This window comes from Danio rerio, chromosome 17, assembly GCF_052040795.2.
Source record: "Danio rerio strain M-AB ecotype USA chromosome 17, GRCz13ab, whole genome shotgun sequence".
Classification (NCBI taxonomy): domain Eukaryota; kingdom Metazoa; phylum Chordata; class Actinopteri; order Cypriniformes; family Danionidae; genus Danio; species Danio rerio.
In genome coordinates this window covers 2,284,564-2,303,387 of record NC_141037.1, presented here as the reverse complement: position 1 = coordinate 2,303,387, position 18,824 = coordinate 2,284,564, and the positions used below count along the sequence as shown (strand labels likewise).

The window sequence follows — 18,824 nt, the reverse complement described above, 5'->3', positions numbered from 1 at the left end:
CAAATGTCCAGCCTGGTTTGATCTTCATCCTCCTGCTAATGTATATGCTGGACTGAAGCAGCTGATATTCATTTACACTGAGGAACGGCAGAGGCTTGCTGAAGAACTACTGAGAGATTTCAGCTGCTGTCTGGGCTTTCACTGCCCAACTACTCCTCCCTTTCTTCATGTGTTCAATACTTCCCCCCTGTGTCATTTCATTTTATTACACAGAACTTCATTTGTAAACTAATTAGATTAGTTTTCTTTGCATACATGGCATTCCTTGGTTGTTATCAACATCTAGGGAGACATTTCAAGTCAACAGCGCCTTTAGAAATGTGTTTAGGCAATGTGTTAAACACTTATTTTCCCCACTGTACCGTGTTGCAAGAACACTAAAATGAATGAATGTTAACTAATACATTATTAACATCCAAATTGATGCTTCAAGACTGGATCTATGCTTCTTCTAAAGACAATTAAAGCAGTGGTTCTCAAACTGTGTGGTACGCGGGCTTCCTTCTAGTGCAGGGGTGTCAAACTCAATTCCTGGAGGGCCGAAGCCCTGCACAGTTTAGTTCCAACTCACTTACCTGCAGGTTTTAAACAAGCCAGAAGGACTCAATTAGTTTGATCAGGTGTGTTTAATTAGGGTTGGAACTAAACTGTGCAGAGCTGCGGCCCTTTTGGATATGAGTTTGACACCTGTGTTGTAGTGGTACACAGAGATATCAAATATGTCATATGTACATGCTACATATATTTCAAAATTGATCAAAAATGATTTATATATGAATGTGACATGTAATATTATTTATTATATGACATTTAGCCTATATTTCTGAGGTCCAGGCAACATTTCCAGGTGTTGATGAATTGGCTACTATATGTTAATACTTTACATTTAATTTCAGCACTTTTCTTTTTACTTTTTAAAGGGCCATGAAACCCCGTCGTTTCAGCAGGGTGTTTTCACACCTCTACTTTGGAAAAAGTCAGAAAAGTGGGCGTGTCCAGCTCTGTTTAGGGAGGAGTGTCGGAGGAAGAAAAGTGGGATGGTGTGGGAGTGTCTATTTGGGCACGCGCGAGTTTCAGAGTCAAAATACACACACACAGTAGAAAGTGATGGTGTAACCTACATGGACATCTGTAGTCGAATTATTTGCCAAATTATTAAATGGTGGACTTTAACTGCAGTTTGGCTCTTTCATTCAGGGAATTCGTTCATGCCCCTCGCGACAAACGAGATATTTGATTCGAGGAGCTGCTGTAAGCCTGTATTTTTCATGCAATGTTTGATACCGCACGACGAATGAGAGAAAAAAAAACTCTGCATTTCCCGGAAACTTAGATGCACACGGCAGGTAGCGTCAGAAAGCCGCGTGTGTTATTCCGGTCACTAAATGCGGTGAAAACTCTTTACGAGGTTAAAGTTTGGTTGTGGTGCTAACATGTTTACACTCGGTGCAATAGTTAACTTAGTTCGATACGAACAAACTGAATAAACAAAGAGCACTGGTCGCTCACTTACCAAATCTGTAGAGACAGGACAATCACCAGCAACTAGAGCCGCGTCTTTATGAAGAGGAGACTACAAGCGAATCCGGATTTCAGCGTTTGCAGATGAGAACAGCTCTCAGGTAAACAATAATCCTTAACAATACGTAAGTTATTGTTGTCGAGCGTCGCGTACACTGTTAATCCACACGTGATCCAGATGAGCTCTCACAGAGAGAAAATGAAAACAAAACTTCACTGCAGCAAACTATAAAAGCAACACTTCACGCTTGTTTTGCCAACACAATGTGGCGTCTCTGTCGTGTAAACACTGTGACAGTAATGAATATTAATGAAGTTGCACAATAGAGCGTGCTGATTGGTTTGAACCAAGCCTTACTCATGCATTAATGCAGCAGATAAGACGTAATAAGACACACTCTGGCACAGACGTCCAGTCTGCACGCTGGAATACACGCTATTATCTCATGACCGTGACGCAGCTTCAAAAATTCATTTCAAACCAGAAGTACGAATTTGCTTGAAATAACGCAAAAACAACCAATTTACACTTTTTAGTGAAATATAGGTGTCCTAATAGTGTTTATAGCAGTGTGGGACACATATACCACTGTCAACAGCTCAACACATGTGTTTTGGTGTTTCGTGACCCTTTAAGAACATCAACCTACCATTTTTAACTTTTAAAAGCACATTTTAACTTAAATGTTGACGTTTTTAGTTTGTTTCTTTTTTTACAAGCACAGTACAGTGTTAACATACAGACTATTTATAATTTAAAAATGGCTTTAAGTTTAAGTTTAAAATGGCTGACAATAATAAATATTCTTAATAATAGAAACTATTCTGCCACATTTGAGAACTGCAGAGATGTAGCTGCTTTACTGGGTTTACTACGCTACTGTATTACTCATTATTGTGGTACTTGGAGAGACAATTTTTTTCTGAGGTGGTACTTGATAAAAAAAGTTTGAGAACCACTGAATTAAAGAATTAAATTATAATAGGAAGTATCTGCATATTCAGTTGTTTTTGGCTTATTTTAAGGCATGTTTTGTTCTATTTTCGTTCAGTTAGTCATCTAGAGCAGTGGTCCCCAACCTTTTTCTAACTGCGAACTGGTCAACGCTTGACAATTTTACTGCAGACCCGGGGGTTGAAATAATAATAATAATAATAATAATAAACGTGAATCCACTGTGTACTCATATGGATCTTCATTAGCACATTGCTCCAACATTACAATGCTATTATAACATTAGGAAGTAATAACTTTATTAATACATTGCTCCAACAATATAACATATTATAACATCAAAAACTTTTCCCAGAGATGGGTTGCGGCTGGAAGGGCATCCGCTGCGTAAAAACTTGCTGGATAAGTTGGCGGTTCATTCCGCTGTGGCGACCCCAGATTAATAAAGGGACTAAGCCGACAAGAAAATAAATGAATGAACATCAAAAACTGTCCGTAACGCCAAATCAATGGGAGCCCTGAGCTTGTTTCTTTGCAACGAGATGGTCCCATCTGGGGGTAATGGCAAAGGAAGATTGCCAGAAGGAGCGCGTGCACGTCTAGAACGTGCTGACGTGAGACGTCTGCTTTAGCCAATCAGAACAGTCAGACGCATTCACGTCCGCGCGGTTTATGAGAATAAAAGCCTTTGAATATTTTTTCAGACACATTCAGCAGCTAGAAATTAATCAGATCACGTTTATATATTCATCTTAATGCCAACCGTGTAATTAATTATCGATAAGATGCTTATGATAAGCCGTTGTTTGTTTACCTTCAAGCTTTGCGTGTGCCCGTGAAACAGCCTGTGAACGCCAGCACACGCACATATATCATGTACATCTCGACATGCGAAAGTGTTTCTGCCATGACTTTAATCCAGAACACCGGCAGAGTTGTTGTCTCGAACACTGTTTTAAGGCTGTGGTCATTTGCGATCTCCAGCAGTTGGTCTTCTTCTTGCTGGATTCAGCTGGTTTGTTGACAAATGGTCTACGCATTCATTCCTTGGCCGTTTGGTTATTTGAGGTTGGGAAGTAGCGCTCAAACTCCTTTAACAGTGAAGACTGGTGATCGTGCACCGGCTTGGTGAGGGCGCAAGCTCAGTCTCACACAAAATCCCTGTTAATGTTTGAAACATGTCCAATATGTCTCTGTTCATGCACCATCTCCACAAATCCAGTTTGGCTTTAAATGCAGCTACTTTATCTGCCAACTTAAAGATAATTAATTCTTGTGCGGCCCGGTACTGATTGATGCATGGACCGCTACCGGTCCGCGGTTCAGGGGTTGGGGACCACTGATCTGGGGGAAACTCATGTTCATTTGATGATTTGTTTTTATTCGTTCAGGCTGCATACGACAAAGTCCGAGCGGCAAAAAAGCAAGCGGAGGAGAGAAACAGAAAACTTGATGACAAGAGGAAGAAGATTAAACTCGGTAAGTTCTTTATTTTATGCTCAATTACACGGTTTCTAGTCCAGATATCTAAAACTTCTTAAATGAAGAAGCCTTTTGCAGACAAGTAAACATTTGACTTGTTTTAGAAAAAAAGTAAGCTAAAATTAAGCAGTTCTCTCTTTTAAACAAGCTAAATTATAATGACAACTTGGTTTTTATATTAATTTTAGGGTATTTGCTGGGGTCTTTAAAATGTCTTCAATTAAAAAACTACATTTCAGACCGGTGTCATTTTAAATGGGCCTTAAATTTCCTGTCAACACACTAACAATTCATCTCAATAAAACCTTTACATTTTTAATTATTATACAAGTTTTTATTGCAATTCACAACATCTGTTAGACTTTTTTACAGCAACTTTTTCAAACAGAACTTTGTCCAAACTACGCCTCACAACTAAACATAAGCGAGAAGTGACATAGAAACAAGGTCGAGTTGTATATGTTTTGTAATTAACTACATAATGAGAAAGAAGCCTTCATTGGGGTCGAACATGTACTTATTTTGCTCACCTGGCTTTTTGAACGTTTGCAACTTTTTTTCTATTTTGAGCCAGTTGTACAGTATTGCTCAGATGACACGTCAGACTGACACTCATTTTTATAAATTTTCGTAGTTTTTCCCTCCGTTTCTTGGGTCCAAATAAAATGAAAATGAGCACTTTTACCTTCTCCCCCAACCTCCTGCTATCCTGCAGGTACCCTTACCGGTTGATGCTGCTCTCTCATTGGCTGTAGGTGATCGCCAATGTTATTTTTAACCAGAAGACATTCACACAGCATTAAGGGTGTCACGATTTCGAAATCGATCTAAATTCATGCTCAATTTCGATTATCGAATCAAAAAATGCAATCGTCGATGCTGCCACACCCCCATGTCATGTCAGCTTGGCTTGCCAAGCAGAAAAAAACAGGCTTGTTGAAGAGCTTGTTGAACTACAGACGCAGGAGACCCGTCGACAGAGCTTAAACCAGAGGTGTGGACTCGAGTCATGTGACTTGGACTCGAGTCAGACTCGAGTCATGAATTTGATGACTTCAGACTCGACTTGACAAAATATAAAAAGACTTGCAACTCGACTTGGACTTGAACATAAATGACTCGGACTTTCACTTGGACTTGCGCCTATTGACTTGTAAAGACTTGCTACTTTCTATAAAAAGCCCAAAGATAAAAAGTATGTTGACACAGAACGCTCTATCTCTGCCTGTGTGTGCGGTGTGACAGAGAGCATGCACGCATACTTTCGACCACTAGCGCTTTGTGGCGCACTTCCGTGTTTTTGCACCAGCGGGAAATTTGAAGATGCCATTTTCATTCTGACTCGGAGAGAGAAATAAACACATCCGCGATCTGCTCCTTTTGTTTTATTCAGCGGATTTACAACATCTGTCAAAGGTAAGAGACTTTACTACTCGCAATGTGTTACTGTTGTGCAAAAGCATTGTTTTACTGTTGTGTATAAGTCAATGAACTTCAGTTTTTTTTAAACCAAATTTACCCTCTCCTGATTTATATCATATGATTATTAATGAACGTGGCTGTAATTTATGTTTTTGCACTTGGTCGTTTGTGTCAATGCGCATATTATGTTTTATCTTTGTGTTTTGCCCATCCTCTGACAGTTTTTTCTAACTATTTAATTAGTAGTAACATTAATTACATGCCATAATAACTAGATATATAATTTATTTTTAAAGCTCTTAAAACTGTAAAAAAAAAAAGTTTTTTGTTATTTTCTGGTGACATTTTGCAATAAGGTTTCTTTAGTTAATCTATGTACTAACATGAACTAATAATGAACTATACTTCTAAACCTTTATTAATTATAGTTTAACATTTACTATTGCATTATTACAATTTAAAGTTATGCTTGTTAACATTAATGTTAATGCACTGTGACTTAACAAAAATTAACCAATAATTTTATTTCCATTAATTAAAGCATAAAATAATAAATACTGTAATGAACTGCACTACATTGTTTGTTCACATTAGTACATACATAAACTTAATTAATTAATACAACCTTATTGTAAAGTGCTACATTTTTCATATTTTGGATTAATACTATTAATTTTATTTAGTATTTAAAACCTTAAAGGTATTTTTATTATTGTTGATGTTATGCCTCTTAGCAATATTTTAGTCCTCTATATGGTTTTTAATTAAATTTTTTATTCCGAGATTGTAATGTAATGCATATATATTGTTGAATTTCTGTTTTTTTGTTTTTCTGTATTTCCCCCTCTATATTTAAGGCTTATCTACTATTTTTAAAGTACTTAAAACCAACCATCTAATAAAAAATACAATTAACAATCACATTTTGTTTCATGAGTGTTTGTTCCTGTTTTGTAGGACTCTTATTTTAACATATTTCATTTGGAAACACTTGACTGATCATTCAATTAAAGTTTTACCTTTATTATTCCATCACTCAATGAGATCATTTAATTGTGAGTTGAATTACTTCATTTGTAATTGTTTTTAAATAAACTAAAAACGAAGACTTGTTTTATTCAGTTTGTTGAATGTGAACTTCTCTACTTAACATATTAAAAGATATTTAAAACCACTATGAATGTATTTAAACTAATATTTAAATGTATATAACTGTTTCACTGTGGGTATTTCTATTTTAATTTATTTAGCACATTTATTGGCTATTCAAACATGAAAACAAGTTTTAGATACTTTGTGGCTCTAATAAATGTTTAAACATAACAATATCCCTGCAGAAAAATCCAGCTTAAACCAGCCTAGGCTGGTAAGCTGGTTTTAGCTGGTCGACCAGGCTGGTTTTAGAGGAGTTTTGGTCATTTCCAGGCTGGTTTCCAGCCATTTCCAGCCTGGTCTTAGCTGGTCAGGCTGGAAACTGACCAGCAAAATCCAGCTAAAACCAGCTTGACCAGCCTGGTTTAAGCTGGACATAGCTGGTTTTAGCTGGTCATCTCCCAGCCTGACCAGCTAAGACCAGGCTGGAAATGGCTGGAAACCAGCCTGGAAATGGCCAAAACCCCTCTAAAACCAGCCAACCAGCCTAGGCTGGTTTAAGCTGTTTTTTTCAGTAGGGATTTTTGACAAAATGTTCTAAAATGATTGTTTACAAGTGCCTAAGTGGGATTCGAACCCTGTTCTTTATGAAAAGAAAGAAAAATCTGATTGGCTCTGACATTACTTTCACCAGTGGGCAGGTACTTCAATCTGATTTGCTGGTCTCTCACGCGCGTATTCAGTCTCTCTGCGTTTGCTTGAGTTTTGTCCACACTGGCGCTTCATACCTTTCCTGCTTTTGCTCTCCAGAGATCCTCCTGACAAATTGATTATTCCAGAATGTTGATATGGTTTATATATTGCTAAACTATTTAGTAACAATACACGAAAAACTATGAGGTTAAGGTAAATTCTATAATAAATACTAGTGTTTTTGAGAGTTAGGTATACTGCCTATGTTTAAGCCTAGTATTATTTACAAGTTGTTATTGAATGCTTCAGCATACTGTAGTATTAAGAATAGTGAACTAATAAAATTAAATACAGAGTGTAGTTTTACTACAGTAAAGTGTGGTGAATTGTAGTATAATATACCCAATACTGTAAAAAAAAAACTACAGCACTGGGTCATTTGTTTATATTACACTTGTGTTACCATAGAAACTATAATATGACCCCAACAGATTAATTAAAGTACTTTACTATAGTACTGTTCAAAACCCTGTCCATGCCAATAGATGTGTTCAGGGGCCCTGTGGAACCGCTTTTCCTCAAAATGAAGAGGATGACATGGAAAATGTCCTCCACAATCTCATCAATAATGTGGAAGACAGCAGAGAAGTGTTCACTTTATTTTAGTTGCCATGATAAAATGAGATTGATAGTGAGATTTATTTAAAGAGTGAATAGTACAGTAGGCAATAATACCTAATCAAGTTTTTCTTTATTTTTATCAGTTACATTTCTGCTTGCGTTAGTTATATTTTTGTTTAAATGTTTTTTATTTGATTAGTATGGTGAACCTTTTGAATGTTTAATAAATGTTTGTAAAACAAAATGCATTCTTTACATCCAACATCTATTCTCTGTCTTTAAGTGTTTGAAACTGGAAATATCTCATCATAAAACATACAGCCAAAATGTTATGGTTTATTAGATAAAAAATTTAATATGTAAGTCTATTTTAGTATTTTGGTTATTGTTAATAAATAGTGCCTCAATATAAATCATATCAAAAAGCACAAAAGGAAGAGGAAACACAAGACACAAATTCTGTATATAATCTCTGAGAGCGCGCAGGAAAATGTGTGTGTGAGCAGTGCATATTTGAGAGCGAGAAAATTTGCGCGTGAGCAGCGTATATTTAAGAGCTCGCAAGCAGTTTTGTCCACAGAGGAAATCGGTGCACGAGCATCACACAAGGTAGAGAGCAAAGTTCTTCATTGTTATGTGAAGAAAACAATGTTATTGTTTGTATGAAGTAGCCTACTTCATTTAGAATATGTGCTACCATTTTACATTACTGCTAGACATGTAGTTTTAGTTAATCACAAGTTGATCACTGAAGACATAACATAGCACAACTAAACTTAATGAACTAGACAGCAGTAGACCTGCAATTTCTGTGTGATGTGAGGCAAAATGGACTCTTTTTTTGGTGGAACTCATTCTTGTGCAATAGGCTGTGTAGACGAGACGCAGGACTGTTTAGCACTTTTTCAGAAAATTACATTTGTGTCTTTACATATCTAAGCAATGTTCTTTCATTAAAAAAAAGGTTTGTTTAATAAATACAGATCTTACAGCCATACATAATCTGTTTAAATTTTATTTTTCTGTCAAAAAGACTCGAAAAGACTCGAAAATCAAACTATAGGACTTTGGACTTGACTTGAGACTTGTTGCCTTTGACTTGGGACTTGACTCGGGACTTGCCTGTCTTGACTCGGGACTTGACTCGGGACTTGAGGGCAATGAATTGAGACTTACTTGTGACTTGCCAAACAATGACTTGGTCCCACCTCTGGCTTAAACCCTTTTATTTTTCAATGAAGTCGCCGGTGTGAAAGTATTTTGGATTTCCAGTGAGTTACGCCACATTCACACGGGCTTCAGCGTCAACGGGCTAAAACGATCGTCATAGAATTCAGTCAGCAATAGGCCACTGTCTAGCTGGTGTATTTGCATACAACGATCTGATTGGCTGACGCTTCCCTCGGCGCTTGAAAAGTTGAGCTAGTCCCAACTTCTGCAGCGAGCAACGTCTCTGAAGCGGCGCTGACGGATCCACAATGCAGTTAGGCAACGCATGACGTCACCCATTCAAAGTGAATGGGAAGCGTTGACGCTGACGCCCCATGTTCGTGTTGTCAAAAAAAAAAAAAAAACAGTTTGCAAGCTCTGCTATGTATTAGGGTTGGGCCGATAGACAACACCGGCATCGCGATCCTCCGCCCCGCCCCGCCCCGCCCCCGTTGCAAATCCGCTCGCGAAAAATACACACTCAGGCCCTGTTTACATTAATAGGTCGTAGTTTTTAGATGGCATTTTATAACGATAACGATACACATCCACACTGGCGTTTTGCATTTCTGAGCAGCCCTCCTTCCTCACTACCGCTGAACACGCACATCACGTGACCACACACAGAGACGCACACGCATTGTCGTGCGCTCGAGACAGCGGGTCTAGGCAGTCAGCGGGTCAGTACACTGCTTCAATCTTTCACTTTCACACTTGTACTTGGTAATTTTAGCGAACACCTCAGATACTGTTGGCTGGTTCCTGTTGGTTGTGCAACTTTTTATAACGACGCCATTATAAGGACACAGATCACTGCCTATTCACGAGTCCCGCGGAAAAAGTGATTGACAGGTGGCGATTATGTGTGTAACTTAACTTTATTCATTTACTGTATGATTTGTTTATGATTTTGTTAAATTTTTCATTTTTAAATCGAAAATGTGATCGAATCGAAGATTTGGAGGATCGTGACACCCTTACACAGCATGCTTTGAATCACCGACAGCTCCAGATATTTGGCATGCCAAATATCTCACAGGCATCGGCGATTCTCTCAGATGGCGTCCCTGATAGTTCACACTGTTTGATTGCCACTCACGTGAACGAGCACCGATTTGCCTGTGAACTCATTTGATTTTGACTTGTTATGGTCATTGTTGGTTTTTTGCTGCTTATTATGTTAATCGATTTAAATGTCATGATATTGTGTGTGTTCTGCAGATTTGGAGGCACGTGAACGGCGGGCAGAGAATGTAAAAGCAGAAGAAGTTAAAATCACACGTACATTAGAAGAAGAGGTGAGAGCTGCGGAAAAAATTTCCACAGTATTTCCTATCATATTTTTCTTCTGAAGAAAGTCTTATTTTTTTATTTCGGCTAGAATAAAAGCAGTTTTTAATTAATAGTAAGCCATTTTAAGGTCAATATTATTCGCCCCCTTAAGCAATATTTGTTTTGGATTGTCTTCAGAACAAACCAGTTATACAATGACTTGCCTAATTTACTTAACTTTACCCTAATTAACCTAGTTTGGCCTTTAAATGTCACTTTAAGCTGTATAGAAGTGTCTTAAAGAATATCTAGTAAAATATTATGTGTCATCATGGCAAAGATAAAAGAAATCAGTTATTAGAAATGAGTTATTAAAGCTATTATGTTTAGAAATGTGTTGGCAAAATCTGCTCTCCGTTAAACAGAAATTGGGGGAAAATATACAGTGGGGTGAATAATTCAGGAGGGCTTATAATTCTGCTTTCAACTGTGTAACCTATTATGTGCACACTCATGCAATGTTAGTTCAGTGAGCAGCCTGTAGGGGTCAGTGTTTGGCGTGTGTGTCTGACTGATGGATTACTGTAGGTCAGACTGGATAAAGCAGGACATTCTACAGCACTACTCTTTGTTTATGCTTATAATAATTATAGGAATGTGTGTGTGTGCGTGTGTGCGTGCGTGCGTGCGTGCGTGCTTGCGTGCGTGTGTGTGTGTGTTGTAGATTGCCAGACTGAGAGAAGAGGGTTCAAGAGAACTACAGGAGCAGCAAAGACTCATACGAGAGCAGATCGAGAGAGAGAGAGACGCTCACACAAACACAGGTGATGAAACACACACATAACGCACATATGATGAACACAGATATATCACACTCACAGAAAGACATGATTGATACACACAAAGAATATCACAACGGCGAACATGGCAAGTATAAGTATAAAAGCCTCGTCCGCTCGGTGAGGTGCGCGATGCAACACCCTGAATCCAGCTTCAGTGTGTACTCACTAGGAATGGTTGTCAAGAACCATGAAGAAACTACGGTGACCGGGAAGTGCAAAACAACATTACAAAGTGTGAAACACTTTTACAAAGCTCAAGACAAATTTACATTTTAAAAAACATTTTTACTTATCATCAGACACAGTTACAGAGGAAAAACTATTTTACCAAGGACAAAACAAATTTACATTTTAGAAAAAAATGTACAAGACGCAAAACACTTTTACAAATCCTGAAACAAATTTACAATTACAGATTCCCTACGGAAAGGGCATGTACCACACACCGGAAGTGACGTGAATGTACCACACCGGGAGTGACGCGGGGAAAATTTGTTGTTGTTGCTGGTGAGCGCGGTAAATTCGTGCTGTGGAGTACATGGTGTAAACAAAGTTTATGGTGACCGAACATGGTCAGCGGTCGAGGGTTGTTTTGCAGCAAACACATTAGCAGCTTACAGCCTGAGTTATACTTCTGCGTCAAGTGACCGGCGTAACCCACGGCGCAGGCAACGCGTGTGGCTGTGCATTTATACTTCTGCTGCTGTCTCTGTTGGTCTGCATTAACACTTCTGAAACGCTAGTGGGCAGTGAGGTGTAAATGTTCCTCTGTGTCGAGTTTCTTCTCTGCTGTTTTGCTTTTTCTGAACACTTCCGGGATGTACAAGTGACTCAAACTCGCTCATTTTGAGGCAGGAACCGGCGGACGTGCAACAACTTTAACTATGAGGTAAACACAAAACAAAACTTTCCATCTGGAGCTCCTTCACGGGACTCCACACTTGTAAACAATTGCTCGCACCATTCGCGCGGCTCTCGGTCCCGCCCAGACTCGTCAGCGCTACCAAGCCGACCAATCACAGAGCTTACGCTATGCGTCGTTGCGACGTGTAGTTACATTTTTTGAGAGGTGCACGTCAGTGACGGCGATGGCCACGGCGAAGGGCTATGCGTCAGCGCCGTAGCATACGCCGACGTTTGACGCAGAAGTATAAATCAGCCTTAACGCAGTTTTGCTTTACGTGTGGTCGGTGTTTAGAGTTTATAAAGGATGCGGAGCAGACCGAAACACCAGACATACTGCATCAATGTGTTCAATATTTTAACGAGGGCCACTCTTACGCTGTATTCGTGGACGTAATGTCCAGTCTACACGGTGTAAACATCTGCTTGAGGACTCTTAACAGTAAACTAAATGAAGCCGGTGTTATGGTTTAACTGGTGTCTGTGTTAACTGAGGCCCCTTTTCAGATGTAAACTATTCACGTTTGCAGATTCGTCACTTTTTCACAGCAACAAAACCGAATAAAGATTCTTAATACTTGGTGTCAGTGTACACATTATTGATTTTAATATCTGTGTAGCAGAACAGTGTAAACCAAAATGAATGTAAAGAAATGATTTTAATTGACATGTCATCAACGGGATTCGAACCCAAGCCAAAAGGTTCTGCGTATGTAACAATCGACCTATCTAACTGAGCTACTCGGGTCTACAGGTTAGGGCGGTTTTGATATCTTTATCAGTGACATGTGCCGTGCTTTGATTGTTTTTACACACTCTCACGCCGACATTTTCTCAGATAGCTCTAATATGTTTTTATCGCAGTTGGTCAAACCATGATTTTTATAGTTGTAGACTCGTGAAATTCTGTCTACAAAGTCACACGAGCTGGATATTATTGATATTTTCCAGTGTGTGTGGTACATTGACGTCACTTCCGGTGTGTGGTACATTCCCTTTCCGTAAGGAATCTGTAATTCTACATTTGTTTCGGGATCTGTAAAAGTGTTGTAAAAATGTAAATTTGTTTTGTCCTTGGTAAAATAGTTTTTCCTCTGTAACTGTGTCTGATGATAAGTAAAAATGTTTTTCAAAATGTAAATTTGTCTCGAGCTTTGTAAAAGTGTTTCACACTTTGTAATGTTGTTTGGCACTTCCCGGCCACCGTAAGAAGCACATGAGAGAGAAACTGATGATGAGGTGCAGATCTGCTGAATGACGGAGGACTGACTGACTGTAGTATTGCATAAAACATTAGTGAAGAAAGCAGCGTTTCCATCCAATGAGAATCAAAAAGAGAAGAAAATGAACACCTCCTGCCAAACATGCACAGATATTGCTAAGGGAAGTGTAGTTTAATGCACTGTTCTCCACTGTAGTGCTTGTTCTTGTCTTGATTGATTGATCCATTTAGATCAGCCTACTCTCTCTTATGGCTCGTTTCCACTGAGTGTTACATTACGGTCCGGTTCGGGTCGGTACGGGTCACCTTTATCAGGCTTGCATTTCCACTACCAAGGGTACCCTTTTGGTGGGCGTGGTGTATGACAAAGAGTTTCAGTTGACGTCATTCTCGCTCGAATAAATGTCTACAGTAATGCTGTACAGGTCGCTTGCATATCATATGAGAAGCACTTCTCACAACACAGATGCTGTATACACATAAATACTGTATAAATGTTCATCACTAACCTTTCTATGAACATGATTTGATTATAACTGCAGATCAATGACAGTGCGAAATAGCCTACTGTAACGTCTGTGATTATATAAATAAATGAACATATGAACACACACAGACCCTTACAGTCTCCGATATGTTACCAATTTCAGAAGAACTACACACAGCAGACATTTAGTCCTTATTTGGGTTTAAAAGCATCATGCAGGATCGGGTTTCAAAAGCAGGTCAATAATCAAGCGCACGTTATTATCATGAGCTCAAGAAGAGAGGGGGCTTGTATCTTTAATGAACTATGACAGTTTGCGTTCATTGAAAAGTAAGAATGATTAATAAATCCATATGAAACAGTGACGTCACGTCTTCAGTTTCACGCTCAGGTGCACTTTGCAAGAGTTTGTGTGATTTCTGATAGATTAACAGCATGTGTTTTGACTCCTGGGCTGATCTTCTAACTCATTTTTCTTCTTTCTTCATCTCCACAGACTCATCTGCAGTGCGGCAGGGCGGCAACAACGTGACACCAAAACTGAAGGTGTGTGTGTGTGTGCATGTGCAATAGAAATGATGCAGTCTTGCATTTTTACTCGCTTTATGTGATGTGTGTAAATATTCTAGATTACTTGTATAGGTTCAATAATATATTATACAATATTTTTAATATTAATTGATGGTCTGATTATTGAATATATTTTGATTATCGCAACCTAAATGCAATTGATCATAATAAAATCAAAACGTAATGCATTATGCACTACTTGTCTCTAATAAATAAATTAATAACAGGGTCCCCGCGGGTCCTTAAAAAGTCTTGAAATGACTTAAGTAAAATTTTCGATTTTTAAGGTCTGAAAATGTGTTGAATTCTGTTATTTTCCATAAGGAGGTCTTAAATTTCATGTGGGATCTTAAATTTCATGTCCGATTCGTCTTTTTTATTTATTTTTTTCAACCACTACTTGACCAGCGCAACATTTGGGGGCAGCACTTCATGGGTGCAACCTGCATCATTCCATAGGTGACATACGAGTAAGTGATTGATGAATGCGTTGCGTTGATACTTTGCCACCACAGCATTTTGCGAGATCGCAAGCATGGGCAAATGTTTGTTTGATGACAATTGGTTGGAGGACGAAAAGTATCGAGGGTGGCTAAAGAAAACTGCCAGTAATCATGAAGGGAGGTGTGCTTTATCTAAAAAGACGATGAAACTGGGGACAATGGGCCGCAAAGCGCTCGATTCACACATGAAAGCAGAGAAGCACAAAAAATATGTGTAGTCGCAGGCAAGTAGTCTGCCCATAAGTATGTTTTCATCGAGCACTTCGACCTCAGCCTTCCACAAGGCCGTTCTCTTCAAGCAATGCCTTCAGCAGCTTTGCGAATATAGTTACATTTAAGGCGGAAATACTGTGGGTATTTCAAACCGTAAGCCGCCGCCACTCGTACACCTCAAATGAGGACGTCCACCTAGTTTTTTAAGCAGTTCCCTGACTCAGTGCGAGAACGTTCACATGTGGAAGAGACAAAACAGTATATTTAGCACGATTTGGTGTTGCCCCATACCTAAAGAAGAAACTAATTTCACGAGCAAACAAGGACGCTTTCATCAATGTTCGATGAGTCCATGAACGCAGCAACGAAGACTTAGACTTGCACTTTAGACGTTGATCAACTGACGAGACCGGTGCCCTGTTGTCAGGGTTGTAAGGTCAATCAGCACTCGGCATAAAAGTTTTTGCATCCCTTTGACCTGTCTTGAGCGTGGCTCTGGTGAGTTGTGCCACGCTAATGCTTCACCACATCATTCTGTGTTGACACACTGAACATTTTTCTGTTTTTTTTTTTTTGTTTAGGTAAAGTCTTAAATTTTCATTTTAGAGGACTTAAAAAAGTCTTAAAAGGTATTAAATTTCCTGTAAAATGTGCAGATAACCTGAATAAATAAATAAATAAATAAATAAATAAATAAATAAATAAATAAATAAATACTGATATACAGTGGGGGAAATAAGTATTGAACAAATCACCATTTTTGTCAGAAAACATATTTCTAAAGGAGCCGTTGACTTGAAATTTTCATCAGATGTTGGTAACAACCAAAGGAATCCATATATACAAAGTAAACAAAATTAATTAGAACAAATGAAGTTCTGCGTAATAAAATAAAATGACACATGTAAAAAGTATTGAACAGATGAAGAAAGGAAGGTGTAGTTCAGCAGTGAAAGCCCAGACAGCAGCTGAAATCTCATAGTAGTTCTTCAGCAAGCCCCTCTGCCCTTCCTCAGAGTAAATATACATCAGCTGCTTCAGTCCAACATCTTCATTAGCAGGAGGATGAAGATGAAACCAGGGTGGACATTTCAGTAAGACAATGATCCAAAACACAGCCCAGGAGACTCTCAGATGCTTTCAGAGAAAGAAAATCAAGCTGTAGAATGGCCCAGCCAATCACCTGATCCGAATCCAATAGAGAATACAGAATAAAGCTCAGATTTGATAGACGAGAGCCACAGAAGCATCAAGATTTTGACACTTGCTTGAAGTCTTTGAGAAACTCACACCTAAGCAATGCATGTGGCTTCATTCTCCATATAAGAGGAGTCTTAAAGCTGCAGCACCAGAAAAGACGTTAAATTAAAGAATTAAACACATTTCAGTAGTTCAGTTCTTCCTCCTTTTCCTCCTTTCTCTTTATGACTTGCCTAATTACCCTAGTGAAGCCTTTAAATGTCACTTTAAGCTGAATACTAGTGTCTTGACGAATATCTAGTCTAATATTATTTACTGTCATCATGACAAAGAGAAATTAAATTTAGTTATTAGAGATGAGTTATTAAAACTAGGTTGTTTAGAAATGTGTTCATCTCTCTGTTTAACAGCACTTGGGAAACATTTTGTACGAATTAAATTTTATATACATCATTTATTTGTTTGTTTGTTTGTTTGCCTCCATCAATCAGTAATACAAAGTTTCCCAAATATTTCACAGTTAATTTTCATATACGCTAAATATTACTTGTATTATTCACTGAGATTTTAGTATTTCAGAATTTTAACTATATTTTGGCATGTTCACATTTCCACAACAATTTGTTAATAGTGACATGACAAACAGGTAAACACTTCAAACATTTATTACAATTTTATTCAGTTGTTTTAAATTAATATGAATGTTTTTTGACATTCAAATAATTTAATTTAGTATTAAAATATACAGTTGAAGTATTCTAGCTTAAATAAAACAAATAAGACTTTCTCCAGAAGAAAAAAATATCATTGGACATGCTGTGGAAATTTCCTTGCTCTCTTAAACATCATTTGGGAAATATTTGAAAAAGGATAAAAAAAATTCAACTGTATATATTATGTTTATTTTAAAGGTGTTATAAAAATATTTATTTATTATAATAATCTTTTTCCTCAAATAAACGCATTAATAAATTTTTACAACATGGTTTATTTACATCATAGTTATTTTTGATTAGCTCACAGTTCACTCCTGCACCTGCAGATCTTTTAAAGCTCTCTCTGGGAGTCTATAGTTATCATGTTCATCAGTGATTTAATTTCCTGAAAGCAGGAATCAGATGAAGCAGCCTCTCCTACAGATTGAATCAGTTACTAATATAAATACACTTCACATCTATATCCAGCTTACTAATGCACATCAGTCCTCTCAGGACCCTCTAACTGGATGACGCTTAATTCTCCATAATGCACGTTCACTCTGTTCAATTCTGTCCTTCAGCATCATCGTATCATCCAGAGACGCATAACCATGTCAAACTAACAGAGCTGTGTTTCTTTTGGAAACCTGTCAGTTTTCTGCATTAAAGTATGACAGGGATGTTTTAAAATGTGTTTATGTATTTAAAGAGCAGGTCATATGGGTGTCAGAACAATACTATTGTTTAATGTAAACAGTTGCCATGGGTAATTTCCTAATTTATTTGATAATATTTAATATAAATAAACTAGTACTATCAATCGATAAAAAAAAAATTAACTAATTAATTGCACTTTAAAAAAAAACTAATCGCATTTAAAAGACTGAAACTTGTAATTTTGGCTATTTGAGTGTAAAATGAATGTAAACGCCAGACAAATACTATTTAAATTTAAAATATAACTCATTATTGGAATTTTTGTTTAACTTGTAACACAGATTTCTTCATGTAAACAACATACCCACAATAAACCATCAAGATCCTGGCTTGACAGCCATATTTATTACAGAAATTAAAACAGGCATGTTAATGACATTTGAATTTCAAAACAATCAATGCCAATAAAGAAAACATTGATTTCCATATTGGATTCTAAGTGGACTGCAAAAAAATGCCAAAATAAAGGAATTGCAGATATGGAAAATTAAAATAATAATAATAATAACTAGATTCTTAAAGTTTGAGAACAAACTTTGAGGCTGGCTTGTGAAAGCCTGATGGTAATAGATAGATAGATAGGGGTGTGGCTAGAAAGTTAAAAGCTCATCAGTTATTGGTAGTTTGGTAGTCTGAGTTAAATGAGCTCAGTTAGAAGTTTGTGCGACAGTCTGATGTAGAGTTATGAGCTCACAAAGTTTGACCCTATGTAAAGTCAATGAGAGTCTTTTGCAGTGGAAGTCTATGGGACAGTTTCTAGGGTCCCAAAAGTGGTTGCTAGGGTGTGGCCAGAAAGTAAAAAGCTCATCAGTTATTGGCAGTTAGGTAGTCTGAGTTAAATTAGCTCAGTTAAAAGCCTGTAGGACAGTCTGATGCAGAGTTATGAGGTCACAAAGTTTGGTCCAATGTTAAGTCAATGGGATTTTTCAGATGGTCCCGGGACGTTTTTCGGAAAACCAAAAGTCGGATCAGTCGGAAAAGATATAGCAACCCGAGTCAGACCAGTTTGGAGGTCTGGTGTGAGTTTGGTGGTCATAGCTTGAAAGCTCTAGGAGGAGATAGAGTTTAATTTTTTGTCTCAGAAGAAAAATAGGATAACAGTAGTCTGGCTTGCTACACAAGCCAGCCTAATAATAATAATAATAATAATAAAGTAGTGAAAATCTGTGCATGCCCTTGAATAGGTTTACCAACTCCCATTC

General features: G+C 37.8%; 2 protein-coding genes across 2 annotated transcripts in view; both read left to right on the top strand.

Annotated features, from left to right (window-relative positions):
* Positions 1 to 18,824, top strand: part of arhgap11a (Rho GTPase activating protein 11A) — a 1,047,489-nt gene that overhangs the window by 27,938 nt on the left and 1,000,727 nt on the right. The gene's annotated exons all lie outside the window — the stretch shown is intronic.
* The window catches only part of dnajc17 (DnaJ (Hsp40) homolog, subfamily C, member 17), a 109,673-nt gene that overhangs the window by 22,919 nt on the left and 67,930 nt on the right, over positions 1 to 18,824 (top strand). Inside the window, 4 exon segments of the mRNA NM_200246.3 lie at positions 3,868 to 3,955; positions 10,217 to 10,293; positions 10,992 to 11,091; positions 14,218 to 14,267. Of these exon segments, the coding sequence (NP_956540.3) occupies positions 3,868 to 3,955; positions 10,217 to 10,293; positions 10,992 to 11,091; positions 14,218 to 14,267 (315 nt within the window).